Below are 19428 nucleotides of genomic sequence, written 5' to 3'. Positions count from 1 at the left end.
ATCAGAAGATACTTTACCACAGATCTCTTTGATCATTCGGATGATATCCTCCCTCTGAAATCAAGACAGCAACACGGAGAGAGCGGATGAATAAACAGCAGCAGAAAGTGATGAAAGAGTCAGGGGTAGAAGCAGTATTTAGAGAATTCAATAAAAGGGGCGACAACACACCAAAAATGTAAGGAAAAGGCCTGCTGTATTATCATAGAAATACAATTTTTGTAACTGATAACTGGCCTTATTTGTTTGGACTGTGCATTTTGTTAGCAAGTAGCTTGTTAACACGCATCCACATTGGCACTGTTATATCAACTCAGTCATTTACCACTGAGGCAACAGCAGGAGCAATATGTGGTTAGGTGTCTTGCCCAAGGACAAATACACATGGGTGAGCTGGGGATCGAACCCCCAACTCTCCAGTTGAGATGACAGACTCTACCACTGCAGAACAGCCGCTTTCAGTTAACCTTTATATTCTAGGATGTTCCTGCAGGAGTTTCTAAGCATTTCACAACTTTTCCAGCTGTTTGTTGCAGCTGTCCCAACTTTTTTGAAATACGTTTCTGGCATCAATTTCAAAACTGTTATATCACTTTTCCTCTATTAATAAATGGCCTTGTTTACAGTCTTTTTGCTTTTTTTCATTCATATAAATTGTACATCACCAGTCATCACATTGTTTGTTTTCTATTATACATTTCAAGCATCCCAGCTTTTTTGGAGTTGTAACACAATGTCTTTTTTTAATTTCTTCACACTGGTGATATGGATCATTACGTCTACAGGGAAGCTGTCAGTCCGCCCAACTTTCATCTCAGCTTTTCCAAAGCCAACCTTGTAAACATGATATCTATTTACAAGACTGGGACTTTTTCTTCAAACCTACAAATGGACCAATGTCCACTCTGACTCAAGAACAAACTGATCACATTTTGGTGGTAACAGAACAAAGTTGAAAGGCACAGGGCCTCATGTTCAATCCTAGCTTCTGAGATGATACTTTTGAGCTGCTCTGAGGGAGGTTTTTCTTACTGTGCATGGATGTCCACTCTGACTCACTGATGAACAGCTTTGATTTTGGAGGTTCTAAGAAAAAGATTAATGGGCCTCATGTTCATCCTTTGCTTGCGAACTTTATAGCTCAAGAATGATTTAGGCCTTTTTCTTCAAACCTACAAATGGACAAATGTCCACTGACTTAATGATGACCTGATTACATTTTGGAAGTCATGAGACAAAAGTCCAAGGTCATAGTGCCTCATGCTCATCCTTTGATTGTGAACATGATAGCACCAGCTTACTCTGGACAAATATTTGAATTTTTGCATTAACGCACACTCTGACTCAGTGATGAACTGGTAAGATTTTGATGATCAAAGGACAAAGTCCAAAGTCATTGGACCTCATGTTCATCCTTTGTTTGTGAATGTATAAGCACCAGATTGCTCTAAGTGAATACCTGAAATTTTGCAGAAATGTCCACTCTGACAAAGACTCAAATTGATCACATTTTTAAAAGGACAATGACAAAGTTCAAAGTCGTAGGGCCCTATGTTAATCCCTTGCTTATGAACTTGATAGCTCAAGAACACTTTGGGATATCTTCTCTAAACTTACAAATGAACAAATGTCCACTCGGACTCACAGATAAACTCAAGAGATTTTGATGGTCAAAAGACAAAACCCAAGGTTAAAGGGCCTCATTTTCATCCTTTGCTTCTAAACTTTATAGTTCAATTACTCAGCATCCCCACTAGTAATCCTCTGAGGGGATAGTCTTCAAAATTTGAACAAATGTCCACTCTGACTCAAGGATGAACTGATCACATTTTGGAAGTCATGGGACAAAGCTGAAAGGCATAGGGCCTTATTTTCATCTCTTTCTTGCCCCATAGTTTAGACCTGCTTTGAGGAAGATTCTTCTTATTTGCTGGAATGTCCATTTTGACACAAGGATCAACAGCTTTGATTTTGGAGGTTGTAAGACAAAGGTTAAGTCACCGGGCCTCATGTTCATTCCTTGCCTAAGGTTGTGACAGTTCAAGGACGCTTTGGGGGATCTTCTTTCAACTTTGCACGAATATCCACTCTGGCTTAAAGATGATTTTACTCGATTTGGGTGTTCATTGGTAAAGATCATTGGATCTCATTTTCATCCCTCACTTGTAAACATGAAATCTCAAGAATGCTTTGAGAAATTTTCTTATAACTTTGCTTAAAAGTAGACTTTGACTCACTTTAGAGGTACGAAATCAACTTCTTGCAATTTAATTGCCATTAATGGGTAATTAAAAAATAATAAAAAAAACATGTCCTTAATCAAACAAAGATAGCAACATAGAGAAATTAAATGAGAAGGAATAATTGAGAAACAATAATGCAGTCACCTATTTACTATTGCATGCTCAGAAGCTAAACATCATGAATTGCATTAAGACACCAATAACAGTATTTTTCAGGGGTTTGAGTCACAGCAGGGAGCTGCCCAAAAAGAAACAGTGTATCTGTGTAGCACTTAGACCACCAATGGATAACAAATCTGAAAAATAAGACTCACAGTAAGGCCTGCTTCACCTTTGACCCCAGGTCGACCCTAGAATCAGATCACATGAAAACAATTTTATTCTTAACGAGAGTTTAAAAGCAGCTTGATTTCTATGCAAAGTTAACGACAATAGAAAAAATCCTTTAGTCCACTCACAGGAAGTCCCGATTGTCCCGGATCTCCCGTTTCTCCTTTGATTCCCTTCGCTCCCCTCTCTCCCGCTGAGCCACGGTCACCCTGGCACACATGGGACAGTGAAAACCGTTATTACAGTAACATAATAAACAACTGTACAGCGTAAGCATAGCTTGACTAACTTTGGCTCCAGGAAAGCCTTCTCCAGGTAGCCCTCTAGGCCCAGTCACGCCCTGAGCCCCCTGTTCACCCTGAAACACAAAGATTTAGATAGTTCCAGAAAACTGGGGATGTAGTTTACAGGTCTATGTATGACTTTAAAAGGCTAACACAGCACAGCCCACCTTTGGTCCTTGAACTCCTTGTCCTTGTGGCCCAGGAGGCCCTGGAGGGCCAGGACGCCCAGGGTTACCCTGCAGCAAAAGGGATACTGTCATTTCAACATCTTGTATCTTCCTCTATGATCACCACGAACTGATTTGTTTCTCTTTTAACATTTGTTTTCTCTGATCTAAAGTACATCTTTAAATGCTTCTTGCTTATTTATATTTAAATTGGATATTTGGAATTTACTTCACATAAATAAAACATGTCTTATCGTTCATGTGAGGACATGACCTCATCATACCAATAATATCCATGTGGGTACAGCACTGATTCATAGATTTAGGCAACATATGGCAAATGATGGCACATGACATCTGTAGCCAATAATGACTGTCTAAGGAATAAACTTTATGAAAGAGCATTTTTATGCTGAGGACAGCTCCTGGTTTATGACGTTACCAAATCATGAATTCCTCTCTACATGATCTGCTGTCTCATTGTTTCCTATCTGACGGCTTTAATTGAGTCCTCATTTAAATCCTGCTCTGAAGCCAGCAGGGGGTGTGGAGGTGACTTCTGAGGACATGTGGGTGCTGGGTGTTGTTTTAGTCAGGCCTGTCGGGGCCAAATGCTTCTCATCAGACACATGTCTGCAGAGATTCACGCTCTAATGTGTCAGAGCGCTGTGAGGGGAATAATGATAAATACCCTGAACGGATGAACTGGCAGAATATTAGGGCACTGGGGGCATGTTAGCGTACAAGAGAGAAGAGAAGAGAAGTATTTTTGCCTGATTCAGAACTCTTTTACAACAAAGCTGAAACTCTTTGAAGAAAATGACTCAATCACAACCATCTGCTAGCATGTCAAATAAAATCGCAGAGATCTTCCCGTGTAAATAAACACACCACAGTTTAGTCCTTGATTTGTGTTTGCAGAAACAGGAAACAGCCTCTGATTAAGATGAACAGACAAAATAAAAGCCATTTTACTATGAAATTAAATAAGAGTATTGTTATGGATCATATTGAGTCACTTCTTATTTTATTTTACTGTCGTACTGTAATGTATAGTATCATATCTTCACCTATCGTACTGTATCATATCATGCTGTATTATTGTATGGAAGATCAGCCTGAGAACCTTTGGAGCATCCTCAAGCTAAAGATCTGTGAGAGTGGGAGATCAAAACAGCAGCTCTGGGAGGATATTCTGACACCTTGCAAAGAAATTCAAGCAGAAACTCAACAATAGATGTAAGAATTGTGAAGAAGGGGGTCCTATGTTAACTTAGCCTGAGTATTGTATGGTATTATATCTGCCAGCATGTCAAGTAAAGTGGAAGAATGCTTTCTGCACAAACACAAAGAAGCATGTCACAATGAATGTCTGCAGATACAGGATGCATTTCTACTGATTTTAAAACAAAAATGTGGATGATTAGTCAAAATACAAGCATTTTGTTTTGTAATGATATCAAGTTGATGAAGAGAAAGTTTACCAGAGGTCCTTGGAGGCCTTCACCTGGAGGTCCTGGTAAACCTGGCAGCCCTCGAAAACCAACATCACCCTACAAAGATGAAACATAATCAGTAGATAGCGTATAAATGCTTACAAAACAGCAATTTGTGATGTTTCAAACATCTGTGGAAAGTTGTTTCCTTTAATTACTTTTCTTTAAAAGTCTGATTACAAAGTCTCTCAGTGGAGCGATGCTTTGACTTATCTCTGCAATTAATCTCAAAATTTTTCAGATTGCTTTGGCTCAGACCAAGGCCGACTTTAAGGAAAAAGGCTCCTTATTTTGCCTCAAAGAGAGAAACAATCTGTATCACACTATGATGACGACTAAATGTTCCTCTGTTATTTAATAAGCCTTCATTATCAAATATTGCTGCATGGCAAACACATGAATCATCAGATTAGAAAATAAGAATAACGGAATTTGTGCAAATTATGCACATGTAGATGAAAAACACAAAAATGACAGAAGGTAAAAGGTGCTGGTGGTGTGAGTTTGACTCATCTGTTCTGTAATGCTAGAAATGTTGAGTATTAAATCTGAGTGATCTTGTTTCTCACCTTCGGTCCAGGGACGCCCACTCCTTCAAGACCGGGTTCTCCTGGAAGTCCAGGCAGACCAGGTGGACCCTGAACCATACAGGATATGTTAATAAGCTATGTACTAAGAGACTGTTAACAATTTAAATCACTGGTAGAGTCAAGGCCGGGACAGGGAGGGTGATTGTCCCCTGAGGTTTGAAAAAACTCTTAGATGCCCAATTAGTTGATAAAACTGGATCACTACCTATCTTCATTAATGCCCCCCTACATGTATCTGAGAAAAACTGTATAAACTGTTAAATGGGGGTTTTGTCAGGATTTTGATTAATATTCAAATCTCTGAGATATTTTCCCCTCTCCCAAGGGGGTCCTAGTACCCAGATTGGAAACCAGCCCCTCTAGAGCAGGGGTTCTCAATCTTTTCAGGCCCAAAATAAAGGTGCCAGAGACCGGGGACCCCAACTGTATCTAAAGATGGCTGAACACAGCCATGAACATTCAAGAATAGTCATGTGCCGACAACGCTATAAGGGGGGATAAATGAGAGCTTTTCTGGGGGCCAGCCAAACTGGGGCGGCAATAAAGTCAGCAAAATCATGGTTCATTGTAAAGTTAAGCTGCAATAACCATATTTAATATATTTACCTGAATAATAACCACTCTTATCAAAGCTAAAAGCACCTTTTTTATTCATTTGTGTCTTAATATAAAAATAGGCATAGAAAGCAGTCAAAGGGGTTAACAGTGGCAATATTGGCTTAAAATTGGCAGAAATTGGTGGAAAGTGGTGAAAGGGGATTAAAAAGTGGGAAAATTACTTTAAATTGGAGAGAACGAGTTCACTGAAGCAGAAAAGTGGCAGAATGGGTTAAACCGGCAAAAATAGACATAATAAATAGTGAAATTTGGTAAAAATGGGTATAAATAGTAGTGTACAGGGCTAATAGTGGCAAAAATGGGTCAACAGCGGCAAAAATAGGTGGGCAGTGACAAGAATTGGTTTAGAAGTGGCAAAAACAGGCAGAAAAAGTGGTGGAGAGAGTTAAAAGATGGTGAAAGGCAGTTAAAAAGTGGCAGAAAATTGGTGTAAAGTGGGGAAAATGGTTCAAAAGAAGCTAAAATAGATTTTTTTTAAACATGAATGTGATTTCAACATAAATCTCAACATGTTTTTACTTTACATTTAACTAATTTAATGCATATTTTCATAAAAATGGGTAAACTATTCGGTTTCAAATCATTTAAAAATATTCAGTTTTGTAAGGAATCTGGCAACCCCCTCCCAGTGTCTCCACAGGTTGAGAACCACTGCTCTAAGGTGCCCTTCAACTGGACAAATGTTAAACTTCCTTCTAGAGTGCACCACTGGTGCACATAAAGTGGCCTCTAGGGTAATTTTTTAGTGGACAGCCATGGTTCAATGCCCTGAAGTGTGCACCTTTGCTTGAAAAATGATGGTAAAGTCCCGTTCCAGTGGGCATGATGTGGTAAAGTGCTCTTTAAGATGCCCATAAAGTGGATAAAGCATGGTAAAGTGCCCTCTGGTTGCCCTTTTAGTGGACAAATGGTGACGCACTTTAGAGTGAACAAAACATGGAAAAGTGTCATAGAGGCTGAAATTCTAGACGACAATAAGTGGTTGGAGTGCCCTCTAGGTGAGTGGTTCTTGACTGGTCTAGCTTCAGGACCCACTGTGTGCCATGGTGAGATATCATGACTCAAGTTTTATAAATGTTAAGCAGTCAGTCAGATTTATTAAATAAAGATAGTGCAGTTTTGACTGCAGATCGAAGTGACAAATCAGTTGAAGAAAATAAGATAAATGATGTCAATAATAAAGAAAAAAATTTCCAAGGAAGTATTATAAAAGATTTCTGAAAACTTCTGGGAAATCCCCAAAAAATTCAAAAAATTTCCAGAAAGATTACCCAAAATTCTTTAAAGTTTTTCGCTGAAAATCCCTGAAATATTACAGGACAAGATTTAGAAAATTTTATGGGAAAAGTCCAAAAAATTACAGGCAAAAATGCTTGGGAAATTTCTTTACATTTGCAGGGAAGTTTCTGGGAAATGGACAAAGACAATTTCCAAAAAATAAGAGGAAAATTTTGTAAACTATGGGAAAATTACCCCAAGTTCTCATTAAAAAATCACAAGAAAATCTCCTTTGAGTTTGGGTAGATTCACAACAATAACAAAAAGCACTGAATAGACTTTGAGACACATTCACATCCCACTTAAAACAGTTTTGTGACCCACTTTTGGGTCAACCTACCAGTTGAGAACCACTGTTCCATTGGACAAAACATGGCTATGTCACCAATTTAGCCACCAGCAATAGCCTGTCCCTTTAAGAGGCTTTAAATCAACTAATAAAAGGAGACCACAGTACACTGCTTATTGTAATGTTCACGCTATGGTCCATTATAAGTATTATTAGTATCTGGCATAAAAAGCCAAACATAGATGAGAATTTCCCTAAAACATTTCTGCTGTTGTCCAGCAGCTGTGTCGTCCTCACTATGGTCCTGATTAAGGGAAACATGTCAGGAGATGTAAAAGCTCTGGTTACTGTAACATGCGCTCTGAAACGTCTCAATGATGGATATACGTCTGGAACTGATGAGTAGAATAAGGGAGACAAAGAGCCAGAGATAGATGACTGTATGTGATGTGGAGATGAAAGCTATGAGGGTACAGATTTACGAGTGGACAGTCAGTATCCGAATCAGATCCTCACCATGGGGCCAGGATAGCCCTCTCCTTTGGGACCGAATGGACCTGCGGGGCCTGGTTCTCCACGGTCGCCCTGTAAAACTCACAAGTTCATAATTCATTCATGGAAAGGATACAAAGTGATTTAGGAGTGCGATCAAAGCAAAGTGATGAGGAATGTGGGTGTAAACGGAGACATGTGCTTCTGTATTGTAGACACAGACAGGCTACGAAACATGCTGTTTGCATTGCATGAATGAAGATTTAGAGCAAGTGAGGACAGGTTTGTATGTGGTTTATGTTGCGAACATATTGTCTGACATTTTTCATGTTTTTGATGGATGCTGGGAAAAGACTTTCATCATCACAGAACAGATCTGTCTCTCATTAAAACCATTGGACTGTTTAGGTGTGACAACATGCTAGCACTTGTTTACGGGAAATCTGACTCTAATTTTTGGCCAAAGGGGAGAGAAAGACAAAGCCAGAGAAAACAAGAGAAAAATGTGTTTACTGAGTTACCTTTGGACCAGGAAGTCCATATCCAGTCTCCCCGATAGGACCAGGAGGACCACTTGGGCCAATATCACCCTGAAAAACACGTTAGCACCAATTAGCTACTGTATATATGTCATTAATGCTACATTATTGTTACGACTGTTATAGCACTGTCAAGTGCAGGTGCAGTGTAGCACTGTATATCTCAGCTCTCCGCTATTAGTCAAAGCAGCCAGTCCAGGGCTGTATTTAACAACTAAGTGGCCTTGGTGAGTTGTGCCCCCTTTAAACCTGGACTTCGACTTGACTGAATAAGATTGTCCACCAGGATTTTCCTACTTTTCGCTGTATTTGTTTTCCCGTTTACCTTTACAAGCCACCACCGTGCTTCACAGTGGGGATGGTGTGTTTGCAGTGATGTGAAGTTTTTCAGCGTCTTGTCTGATGGCCAAAAAGCTCAATTTTGGTCTCAAGACACCAAAGAACTTTCACTTGACCATGGAGTCTCCCACATGCGTTTTGGTGAACTCTAGTCCAGATTTGATCTGAGTTTTCTTCAACATGCAATGTTTATGCCAGATTACCTTCCTCTGAGTTGCTTTGAGTGTTCTTTTGTCTTCGTGGTGTAATGGTAGCTGGGAATACTGACTAACCAATGGCCGAACCTTCCAGACACAGGTGTCTTTATACTACAATCACTGAGAGACTAGTAGCACCAATTTTCTGGACCTCTGTTGAATTAGGTCAGTCACTTTAAAAGGGGAGGATATTCATGTAGTCACTTATTTTTTCTTACATATTTTTGTTCAGTTGAAATTACTTTGTAGAAATCTGTTGTCACTTTATCATTAAAGAGATTTTTTTGTAACTTTTTAAGCAAAAAATAGCCAAATTATATTGATCATGATTGATTTATAAAATCAATTAAAGGATACAACATACAAGGTGTTGAATACTTTTTATAGTCATTGCATTTTTTACCCTTCCCTTAGCCATTTTCATTACATTTCTATGCCTTGCCCTTATCTCTGTGCCAATGATGTTACTTTCAATCTACCAGAAGTTCCTAGTTTTTCATTCAAAACAAGAGATTTTTATCCATACAGGAAGTAACGTATCCTCAGCTTAAAACAGAGCAAATTACCAAGTAAAAGTATTGCAAATAACTGTTTATTTTTTAATAATAACTGGGTTACTTAAATATGGAAAGTAGCTAAACCACAACTCCTGAAAAGCGCAATAATATTGCAGTAACTGGGGGTCAGTGGGCATTTGTACATGCACTCCTGAATCATTTTTAAAGTATAACAATGTTAAACCCTCTGATGAAGACATGCGTTACTGGTACCACAGTTTTCTTCCTACAACACATGTTTATTTCTGCTGTATAAATGGGCCTTTTATATGAGGCTTAATGGGAATTATTGTTTTTGAAGCCAGCTTCAAGTGGACAGTCAAGGAACTGCAGTTTTTGCACTGCTATAGAGTTTTCTTTTAGGATGAAAAAGTAGATCTGGAGTCCTTACCTTTGGCCCGGCAACAAAACGCCCAGGTGGACCAGGTGAGCCTAGCCTGCCTTGAGCCCCAGGTTCTCCCTGATGATGTAAGTAAATAAGCATAAATCACTGTCCTATAAAAAGAAACATTAAATAAACATCAGCTAAAGCTCCTCACCTTTGGTCCTGAGGGTCCAGCAATCCCAGGAGGACCAGTCAAGCCCCTGATTCCTCTTTGGCCCTGGTCACCCTAAGGGTTTGAATAAGAGTCCAGTTAATAAATCTGATGTGAAAGACTTGGTTTATCATGTACAGCCTGGAAAATGCAATAAAGTTTTTATTTACCTTCTCACCCTGGGTGCCAATTCCAGGTGCCCCCTCCAGTCCCCTGAGACCGACAGCTCCTGGCTCGCCCTATGACACAAACACATATTTTAGGGTCATCTACGATACAAGAAGAGTTGGGTAGAAACAGAGCATGGTGAGTTAAAGAACCTTCTGTCCCGGGGCCCCATCCTCCCCTGGAAGGCCCGGCAAACCAGACACTCCTGGTGATCCTGGCTCACCCTGAGGACACATCCATTGATAGGTCAACATATGGATTGGAAACTTTGCATTCTAAGAAAAATGAAGGTGCTTTCAGTTTCAGTCACCTTAGCTCCAGGGTCTCCGGCCCCTCTCTCTCCTGGGGAGCCAACCTCACCTGGCAAACCTTGGTCCCCCTGTTGGCACAAGACAACATGAGAATTTCATAGTTCTTGGTTACTAGTATTGACAAACAGTAAGTTGCAGCAATAATGTGGGTTCCTGGAAAAACCTTTGGTCCAGGTAAGCCCTCTCCTGGTGAGCCTCTGCTCCCTGGTGGGCCCCTTGGTCCTTCCGTACCCTGTAAGGACAAATAGGCCATAAAAACACAAACCAAGTACTGCCTAACCAGCAACAGAGACAAAAAACACCAGTAAAACAAGAGATAGGCTACCAGAAACAAATCTAACGACTTCATACTAATGGCAAGCTGGATCTGTATTAATCCTCTTTTAATTATTTGAAACACCAATTCCAAAAAAGTTGAGACAACACCACAAAATGTGACAAAAATGAAGTACAGTGATTTTTAAAAATAATTTCCAACCTATATTTAACTAAATACAGCACAAAAAAAGATATGTTCAAACTGAAATTTGTTGGTTTTGGGAAATCTACACACATTCTGAGTTTGATGCATCTAATGCGTTCCAAAAAGGTTGGGACAGGGGCAAGCAAAGACTTAGAAAGGTGTGGACTTAAAAAAAAAAAAAAAAATCTGTGGCATTCCACAGGTAAAGACTATATTAGCAAATAGTCCAACAGTTTATATAAAACATTCCTAAATGTGCAGATGCAAGGACATGTACAGTGGATAATGTCATCAAAACATCAAGAAAATCTGGAGAGATCTCAGCAACCAAGGTTGAATTTTTAAAATCCCTCACACCTGTCACAAGGTTGGCTCATGAACACTTTGGATAACTACTGACAGTACGTCACTGCGTTAACAAATGTGAGAGAGACTTAACCATGCAAAGTGAAAGCCATATAACAATATCCAGAAATGCCGCTAACCTCTCTGAGTCAACGCTCATCTGAGGTGGACTGACCTACAGGAAAAGTGTACTGGGGCCTGACGAGTCCACATTTCTTTTTGTTTTTGGAGTAATGCTAAAAGATGCTAAAGAAAAAAGGGCCATCCAGATTGTTATGAGCACAAAGTTTAGAAGTCAGCATCTATGATTGTGTGGGGGTGTATTAGTGTCCATGGCATGGGTAACTTGCCCCAATACTGAGCGGTACATACAGTTTTTGGATCATGCTTTCATCCAGACAATTTGTTTTTCCAGGGACAGTCCTGTTTATTTCAGCCAGATAATGCCAAGTTACATTCTATATGAGTAACAACAGCATGGCTTCACAGTGAAACACTGTGGGTACAAGACAATCTGTCTTGCTCTGAAAACGCAAAAGAAGATTAAAAAGTGCAGAGTATGAGAAACATAAACCTTGCATCGGTGGCCAGTTTAAGATGTAAATCAAGTAAGAACGGGAAAGAATTCCACTTTCAGTACTTCACTTTCAGACCCCAAGCGCTGGTAAACAGGCTCCTGTCCCAACTTTTTTTTAACATGTTGCAGGCATCAAATTCAGAATTCATGTTTATTAAAAAATTAGTAATCAAAAATATTTTATCCTGCTATGAGTTTGGGTTTATGGCTATCTCAGAATAACGTGTAAAATGTCCTTCTTGACATCATAGTGTATCAACAGCCTGTGTCTACATCAAATGTTACGTTTTCACTTTTAACTCTTTTCTGATTGGTTCTCCTCTAGGAATGACTATCTGCTCATCCAGACTGTAAAGAGTCATGCCATCCTTTCTGAAAACTTCCTCTTACCCACTATCTCTCCTATCCTCAGGTAGTTCTCTCCACCGCATCTGTAGCATTTTAAATATCCAGGTGGGGCTTTGGTCGTGACTCGCCGACCTTGTTTCCCTGATCCCGCCGTTCAGTTCCATTTACCAGATTCTTTCATGCTATGTAAATCCACAATGTCTCTGTTTGCTGTCTCAGTTGCTTATGCAAACTTTAGCACTTTTTTAAAAGTCAGTCTGTCATGCGACAGAAGCCTCGGATCATGGCAGCATGGATCAAGCAAGCTCTTAACACCGTTGTCAACGAATCACCAAAGTCACAGTCCTGCGCCAGCATTCTTAGTTCTGTCATATTATCACACACACTTTGCATGTTACTCTGCTGCCCTCTGTTGGCACTAAGATGCAATAACATTTCAGTCACTTCACAACAAAGAGGAAGCCCCCAAATTTTAGGATTTTAGTGAAAATATGTACATATTCATGATTTTTTTTGACACCAGTTTTAAACCAGTACACCAAAGAAGCCTTCTGAGAGGAATCAAGGGCAAATGGAGAAACGATGGGGCATGCAAACCAACACAGACGGACAGACACACCACCTATTATAGTAGTGAAAATCAGTTTTTGTACACATATTCTTTCTTTTTTGGAATTGGGGTTTTGAATTACTTGTGTAATGTATATTAGAACAGTGCAAACCACTCACTTCTACTGTATCTATACATATAACCTAGAATTCTATGACATGTGGAAGCCGCGGTGGGTGAAATTGCTCCAAAGTGCTTACCTTCTCGCCCTGTATGCCAACTCCTGGGAGGCCAAGGGGCCCTGGTAGACCCGGTGGGCCAAAATCCCCCTACACATTCAGATAAGAATAGAGTTTTATGACGATAATAACGTGTAAATGTTGCTGTTATTACACAGTGAAATACATGATTTACAGCATGTGGAAAGCACCCAACTGTGAGGGATTCCCTGCCAAGTCCTCTCTTCATATACCGTATTGTAAAATATTTTTTACACATCACTTAAGAACGTTTGATTCTGTGTGTTTTTATGTGTCACATGCAACACTGCCATTACAAACACATGCAGTTAATGTACAGAAAACACTGCAGGCCTCAGGTTGTCATTACTGTGTGAAAACACTGCAATTATACGAGATAAACTTCACCACAAGGCTGCAGTTAAAGTGTCAGCACATGCATGTAAAATCTTAAGGATGTTTTTTATGTCCTCTGCAGGAAACTTCTTTAAAAAAATCATATTGCAGCAACAAAAGGAGAGTTATGTAACTTAAAAACTAATTTAAAAGGAGCTGATCATCTCAAAGAGAGCCAGATGGTTGCAGAAATCTGCAAACTGATACTAAAAGTTAGCAAGAATCCCTTTATGTAAGTCTGTGGAGCGAGCTTTCCCACACTCATCAGCGTTAAACTGTGAAGCTGATCTCCTCCTACACCATCCAGGCTTCAGCCCTGATTCATCACCTGGACACTGTGACCTCCAATATAACACCCGGCTGAATGCATTCACTTGTAGCTCTGCCAACTCGTGGCCTTCTTAGCAACGGGGCTCGGGCTTTATGTTCGCGCTTGTGTGAAGGCATTTCAGCCGGGCGTCTTATTTACTGCCTCTCTGTGTGTGCCGTTACCTTGTCTCCTTTGATTCCAGCGCCCGGCTGGCCTCTTGGTCCTCGTGGCCCTTCCAACCCTCGCTCTCCCTGGGAAGATGGATAAAAAAACGTGTTGCATTTTGCCTCTTGAAACTGCAGCTACTATGACAACAATGTAGCTGTGCAATGCTGCAAAACAAAAAGGCATAAAAATGTCCTTTTTGTTACACTGATGAAAAAACAGGCCCATACTTTCACAGACTTCTCTAATTTTTTCTCCATGTGATACTTACATGTTGAGCTAAGTGTTTAAAGACACAGCAACCAGACAAAGACATTTTACAGTCAGACAGTTTTGGCACCCTGAGTAGCAGATTGTTACCACAGAAAACAACACAACGCCCTTAAAAGCTACTGCAAGCTTTAAGTCTTAGTTTAAAGACCCCTTCATTCCTAAATGTGTTTTCCTTTTGGCTACATCCCCTTGGATATTTGATGTTTACAACATCATACTTCCATTTATTTAAGGCTTAATATCTGGATTTCAGAGTGGATTTTCAGACCAAAACAAACACAACCCTCTCCCCCTGCTTTACCAGTGATTATCAGTTAGAAGGAATGTGGCAGACAAGACTAATAAACTTCACAAAACAAGATTATGAGATTATACTCAAGTTAGCCGTCCCTGTGTAACATTGTATTAAAAAAGTCTGAATTAAATCAAGCTAAATGGCGCAGCAGAATAAAGGAGGAGCTGGGGTGGAGGAGGGTTGAGTGACAAAGCGTGGCCAGGCAAGAGCAGTTTAAATGAGAGCCACTGGCCAACAGCGTGCTTAGAGGAAATCAGCTGGCCATCAGTTGATGAGGACTTGCATTAGATCAGCTGATTGGGGAAGAGCTTGACTCCTGCCTGAACTAATGCTAAATGCTTGTTTTAATGTCTGATAAGGAAAACAGACATTTTCAGTTTTTTGGGGGGGTGACAATTAGATTTCAGGGGGTCTTGTTTGGCCCTAGCTACCGCTGACTCAGCCCCTTATTGAAAACAAGATATTATTATTTTGAGTGTAAATATTTTTTTATCATGTACAGAGTTGCCCCAGTTTAGTTACAAAAGAACATCAATAATTTCGTCTTGTTGAGACGTTTGTTTACAGAATTAGCATGGAAGCACCATCTTGTGCTGAAACTACGAAGAACAAAACAGTCAAGCTCCATGTTCAAATTTTGGCCATATTTTATTTTATTTGTAGAAATTTGCTGTGGGGCAATCAAAATTGGACCACACTTTTGGCCCCCGAGCCATAGTTTTGGCACCCCTGTTTTAGGCAATCAGACAAGACACACCAACCATCACTGCCCCTGGAAGGCTTGTAAAGGTAGAGGGTAAAACAAATGAATAGAAAAATACTGGAGGACAATCAAAATTGGTCCGCAGGCCACATTTTGACACCCTTGTTTTAGGCGATCAGACAAGATGCTATGTTTCGCCACAAATACACCATTCCTACTGTAGTAAGCCATAGTGGTGGCAGCATCATGCTGTGGGGATGCTTCTTGGCAGCCCCTGGAAGGCTTGTAAAAGTAGAGGGTAAAATGAATGCGACAAAATATGGGAGAATCCAAGAAGACGATCTTATTCAGTCTGCTGTGATTGCAGCCAAAGGTGCTTCTACTAAAATCTGACTTGAAGGAGTTGAATATTAACGCAATCATTTACATTACTTTACATATTTTTATTTATTTGGCATTACTTTGGAGAAATCTGTTCTCACAATGACATTGAAGAGGGTTTTTTTCTGTCAAAAAGCCATTATTGAATACTTTTTATAAGCAGTATACCTGTTTTTTCATAAGTGCAGCTCTATCTAAGGGCTGAAGTTGCCATGAATCTTAGAAATAAAAGGATGATAGGTAGAAGGTATATGCTGTGCCAGAAGTTGCATCCTTGCTCGTTATGTATAAATTACTACGGATTCCAGGTTTAAACTGTTAAAATGAGCTTGGATAACTGTTTCAGGTAACATGATGTTTATAAACCTGCTGAGCTGCTTTTCAGATGGTTCAGTAGAAGTTTTACACAAATCGACCCTCACCGTGACACACAGAAGGACAGACGATGCTCAGTTTCTTTTAATGTGGTACGCTGAATTTAAAGAGACAGCTTCTGCAATGCTAAACTATTAAGGCTATTAAGTCCATATTAACATTGTGATGTAGTTCGTACCAGTTCCTTAATTTGGGCTTAGATGAAATAAAAGAAATGTACTTAGTTGTCTTGATTTTTAAACTTATTTAAACAAGTGCTGCACTGACTAACAGGAAGAAGACAGCTTCAATTTCCTCTTCTTAGAAATAAAGGTTGTTTACAATCATGTGATCCTGAATGTTCGTTAGGGGTCAGGAAGTGGGAGACAGCTGTTGGAAATGGACGGGAATGAAGGAAAGGTATTACTTTACAGTTCTAAATGGACCTCAATGCTGCAATTATCATCAGGAAATTTCTACATACACTGAATATGATCCCTATACTTTACAAAAAAGTGATCTTTTACGCAGTTTAACCAATTTACCTGGCATGGAGGCGATCAAAGTCAAAATTAGTCAGTCCTGCAGATCTCCATCTAGCCAGATGAAGGGAGACTCTAAAGGAGTCTTGTACTGAACTAAGAGTCCAGTTGAGCCATTTTAACATTAAAAAAATCTTCATTTTGTCACAAATGTGCTCTTAATTGAAACAGTGATATTCTATCAACTAACTGAATCTTGTGGGGTTAAGAATCTTGGTAATGATGTGCGATTCAAGAATGAGCCTGTTCTACTAAACAGCTCTTCAATGTGGCTAGACACTAGAAGGTCTGCAGGACAGAGTACATTTAGATATTGATCACCACCATGCAAGATAAATCGGTTAATCTGCGATTTAATACTTTACATACAGATCAGTTTCGAGCTGTAAACTTTCCCATTCAACCCAAATGGTTGTCCCCCACTTCCTGACCCCCAACAGACATTCAAAACCATGTGACTACAAACATATTATTGTCATGTTTTCATGACTCTGTACTGTGCCTTGTCAACTGTTAATCAAACTACAACTTGATATGTTCAGGCCTGGTTAGGCTTGGAGGTCAGCAGGGGGGCTACGGAGAGGACCCTTAAAAATATGGAGGAGTGCATGTACAAAATGACTTATTGAAGTCCAATGATTTCTGGTCTCCTTTGCAACCCAGCTGAGGTTTCACAATAAACTGTTCTTTATTTTGCATTTACTTTATACTTTTTTGTCTAAAGCTAAGAGTAATATACTTTTGCTTGACTATATTGTACAACAAAATTGAACACAATTAATGCAATTAAAAAAAACTGTTAGGTTGATTTTAGACCTTCATTTCATTCTGATTCAAGTGCCATTCCTAAAAGAATACAGGATTAACCTCCTGAGACCCTGCTCACACATAAGAAGGCATTACATTTAGGCCTTCCTAAAAGATAGTTTTAATTTCTGCTATTAAACTTTTTAAGATAATTGTCCAAAATGAACATTGACATTTAAGTAATTAGCTTGAAATGTTAGGAAATTTGCTGTTCAGATATTTTCAGGAATTTGCCTGGAAATAAACCAGCATTTTCATGGAAATAAGGGGAAATGTTTGTATATTTTGGACAGTTTCACTGGAAGCTGTGTGGACATTTATTTGTAATTTTTTGGGGGAATTTTAGGGGTGTGGTTTTCCTTAAAATTTTTAGAACTTTTAATGGAAGTTTTTGGGCATTTGTTTGTTCTTTTTCACAAGAATCTGAGGGAAAGTACTGTTACTTTTTTTTTGAATTTGCAAAGATTTTTTTAGGTAGAATTTGCTTTAATATCTAGGGAATTTGCTTGATATCTCTCCGGAAATTGTATGGAATTTTTTTGGACATTCATAACAGTTTTACGAACAATTTAAAGAAATTCTGGGGTACTTTTTCTGGGATTCTTCAAAAATATATTTAGGGATTTTCACTGAAATTTTAGGTAATTTCTTTTTAATTTTAGGGCTTTTTTTTATTTTTGGAAAGGAAAATTTCCAAGAAATTCCCTGTCGAAGACAAGGCTGATGGTTTAATGTATCAGAATCTACTTGTCCCAAACATGAAACTAAAATGCTCTCAGAACAAAGGCTCAGCTCTCATGAGGTTAAGTTACAAACTAGCAAGCTTATGTCTTGGTCAAACTGACCAATTTTCACACTTTTTAAGATTAGTAGTGAGAAGCTAACTTAAACCACCACAGGCTTACAGCCCAACCAGATGAGGAAAGGATTCCACAGTAAAGCTCCATGACTGAATTAACAATAGCATGCTTGATTTTGAATGAATTCAGGTTTCATTTGTAGGAGAAATGTTTGGACTAAGTTGTCTAAATGTGCAGTTTGTTGGCTGCTGAATGGGAATAATTGGATGGATAAAGGCCTGAGGAATAGTTTCATTTTTAAAGAATAGTAGTGCTTTACACGTGGTTAAGCAATTTGAGTTATTTGGAATAAACACATGGGACAAAATTTGGAGGATACCTATGAGAAAAGGCAGGAATGTGCACAGTGACAGATAAGACTGGTAATCCAAGGTGACAGTATGTAAAATGAAAGTATGGAGGAGTATCTACTTGGAATGAGACTCCAAAAGTCTTATTTCCCTTGAGAAAATTCCTGTTTTCCAAGGTCATTAAAGGTCAACAGAAATACAGTTGCAAACACAGAGGCGTATGGACAGGCATACTGATTTTGTATTTGCACGTCAGCTCGAGAAAGTTTAGATTTGTGGTCCTTACTCCGTGATCTCTCATTCTGGCACACAGGCTGAGGTGCTAATGATGTGGAAAGAAGGTAATATAGCTCCTGAGCTGCTGTGAATCTGGAGCTTGTCGAGACACGCTGCGTGAAGAACGATTCTTTAGAGCAGGAACGCCATCTGCGAGTCCATGGCCAATTTGTGCAAAGGAGCACCCTGAGGCCAGTGTTTAATGTCGGGAGATACACCTCCTCCTGTTCAGGGTGAATTCAGCTGTTGCATTGGAAAGAGGAGGATGAGAGTAAGTGAAAAAAATGTGATTTTTTTCCAGTTGTAAGGCGGCCAAAAAGTGATTACATCAACTATTACATAAAGACTTAATTCAGCAGTTACAGTCCATCAAACAATGAGGAGGTTTGGTATTATTTTAGGTCTGAAAATTTAAATGAAAGCTCAAACCTCACAGAGCAGCACATCTACTTTATTCATTTTAAGTTTGGCAATTCCTATTGTAATGTTCTTCAGGTTGATCTGGAAAACTGTTCACACATTTAGAGCTAATATGGCTCAGGGGCACACGCTTAAAAATGATCTCATTTAATTAACTAAATTCAAAGTGATTAAAGCAACTCTGATGGCGGTTCAAGATGGTTCTGATGTAAAATACCTGGAGGGGATTCGATTTTTTAGTATCTGAAGCATCTTAAAACTCAGAAAAACTTCTTAGAAGTTTTAGTTTTAAAGCTGAGTGAAAGTTACCACCACTTTCATTTGGAAAGTTATATTTTTTAGCCCTGGAGAATACATTTCTAAAATACATTTCTAATCTTTTATAGTTAGCTGTATAAAC

General features: G+C 39.2%; 1 protein-coding gene across 1 annotated transcript in view; it reads right to left on the bottom strand.

Moving 5' to 3' along the window:
* LOC121506386 (collagen alpha-1(XXVIII) chain-like) overlaps positions 1-19428 on the bottom strand; it is a 54621-nt gene that overhangs the window by 10080 nt on the left and 25113 nt on the right. The window contains exons 14-30 of the mRNA XM_041782173.1: positions 13845-13913; positions 12978-13046; positions 10598-10666; positions 10434-10502; positions 10276-10347; positions 10126-10194; positions 9959-10030; positions 9811-9879; positions 8309-8377; positions 7812-7880; positions 5090-5158; positions 4509-4577; positions 3025-3093; positions 2863-2931; positions 2702-2782; positions 2558-2593; positions 18-54 (exon numbers count right to left, since the gene is read on the bottom strand). Of these exons, the coding sequence (XP_041638107.1) occupies positions 18-54; positions 2558-2593; positions 2702-2782; positions 2863-2931; positions 3025-3093; positions 4509-4577; positions 5090-5158; positions 7812-7880; positions 8309-8377; positions 9811-9879; positions 9959-10030; positions 10126-10194; positions 10276-10347; positions 10434-10502; positions 10598-10666; positions 12978-13046; positions 13845-13913 (1126 nt within the window). The remainder of the gene's footprint in view (positions 1-17; positions 55-2557; positions 2594-2701; positions 2783-2862; positions 2932-3024; positions 3094-4508; positions 4578-5089; positions 5159-7811; positions 7881-8308; positions 8378-9810; positions 9880-9958; positions 10031-10125; positions 10195-10275; positions 10348-10433; positions 10503-10597; positions 10667-12977; positions 13047-13844; positions 13914-19428) is intronic.

Source organism: Cheilinus undulatus, linkage group 24, assembly GCF_018320785.1.
Source record: "Cheilinus undulatus linkage group 24, ASM1832078v1, whole genome shotgun sequence".
NCBI lineage: Eukaryota > Metazoa > Chordata > Actinopteri > Labriformes > Labridae > Cheilinus > Cheilinus undulatus.
The sequence above is the reverse complement of the archived record's forward strand: the minus strand, read 5'-3'. Positions and strand labels throughout refer to the sequence as shown.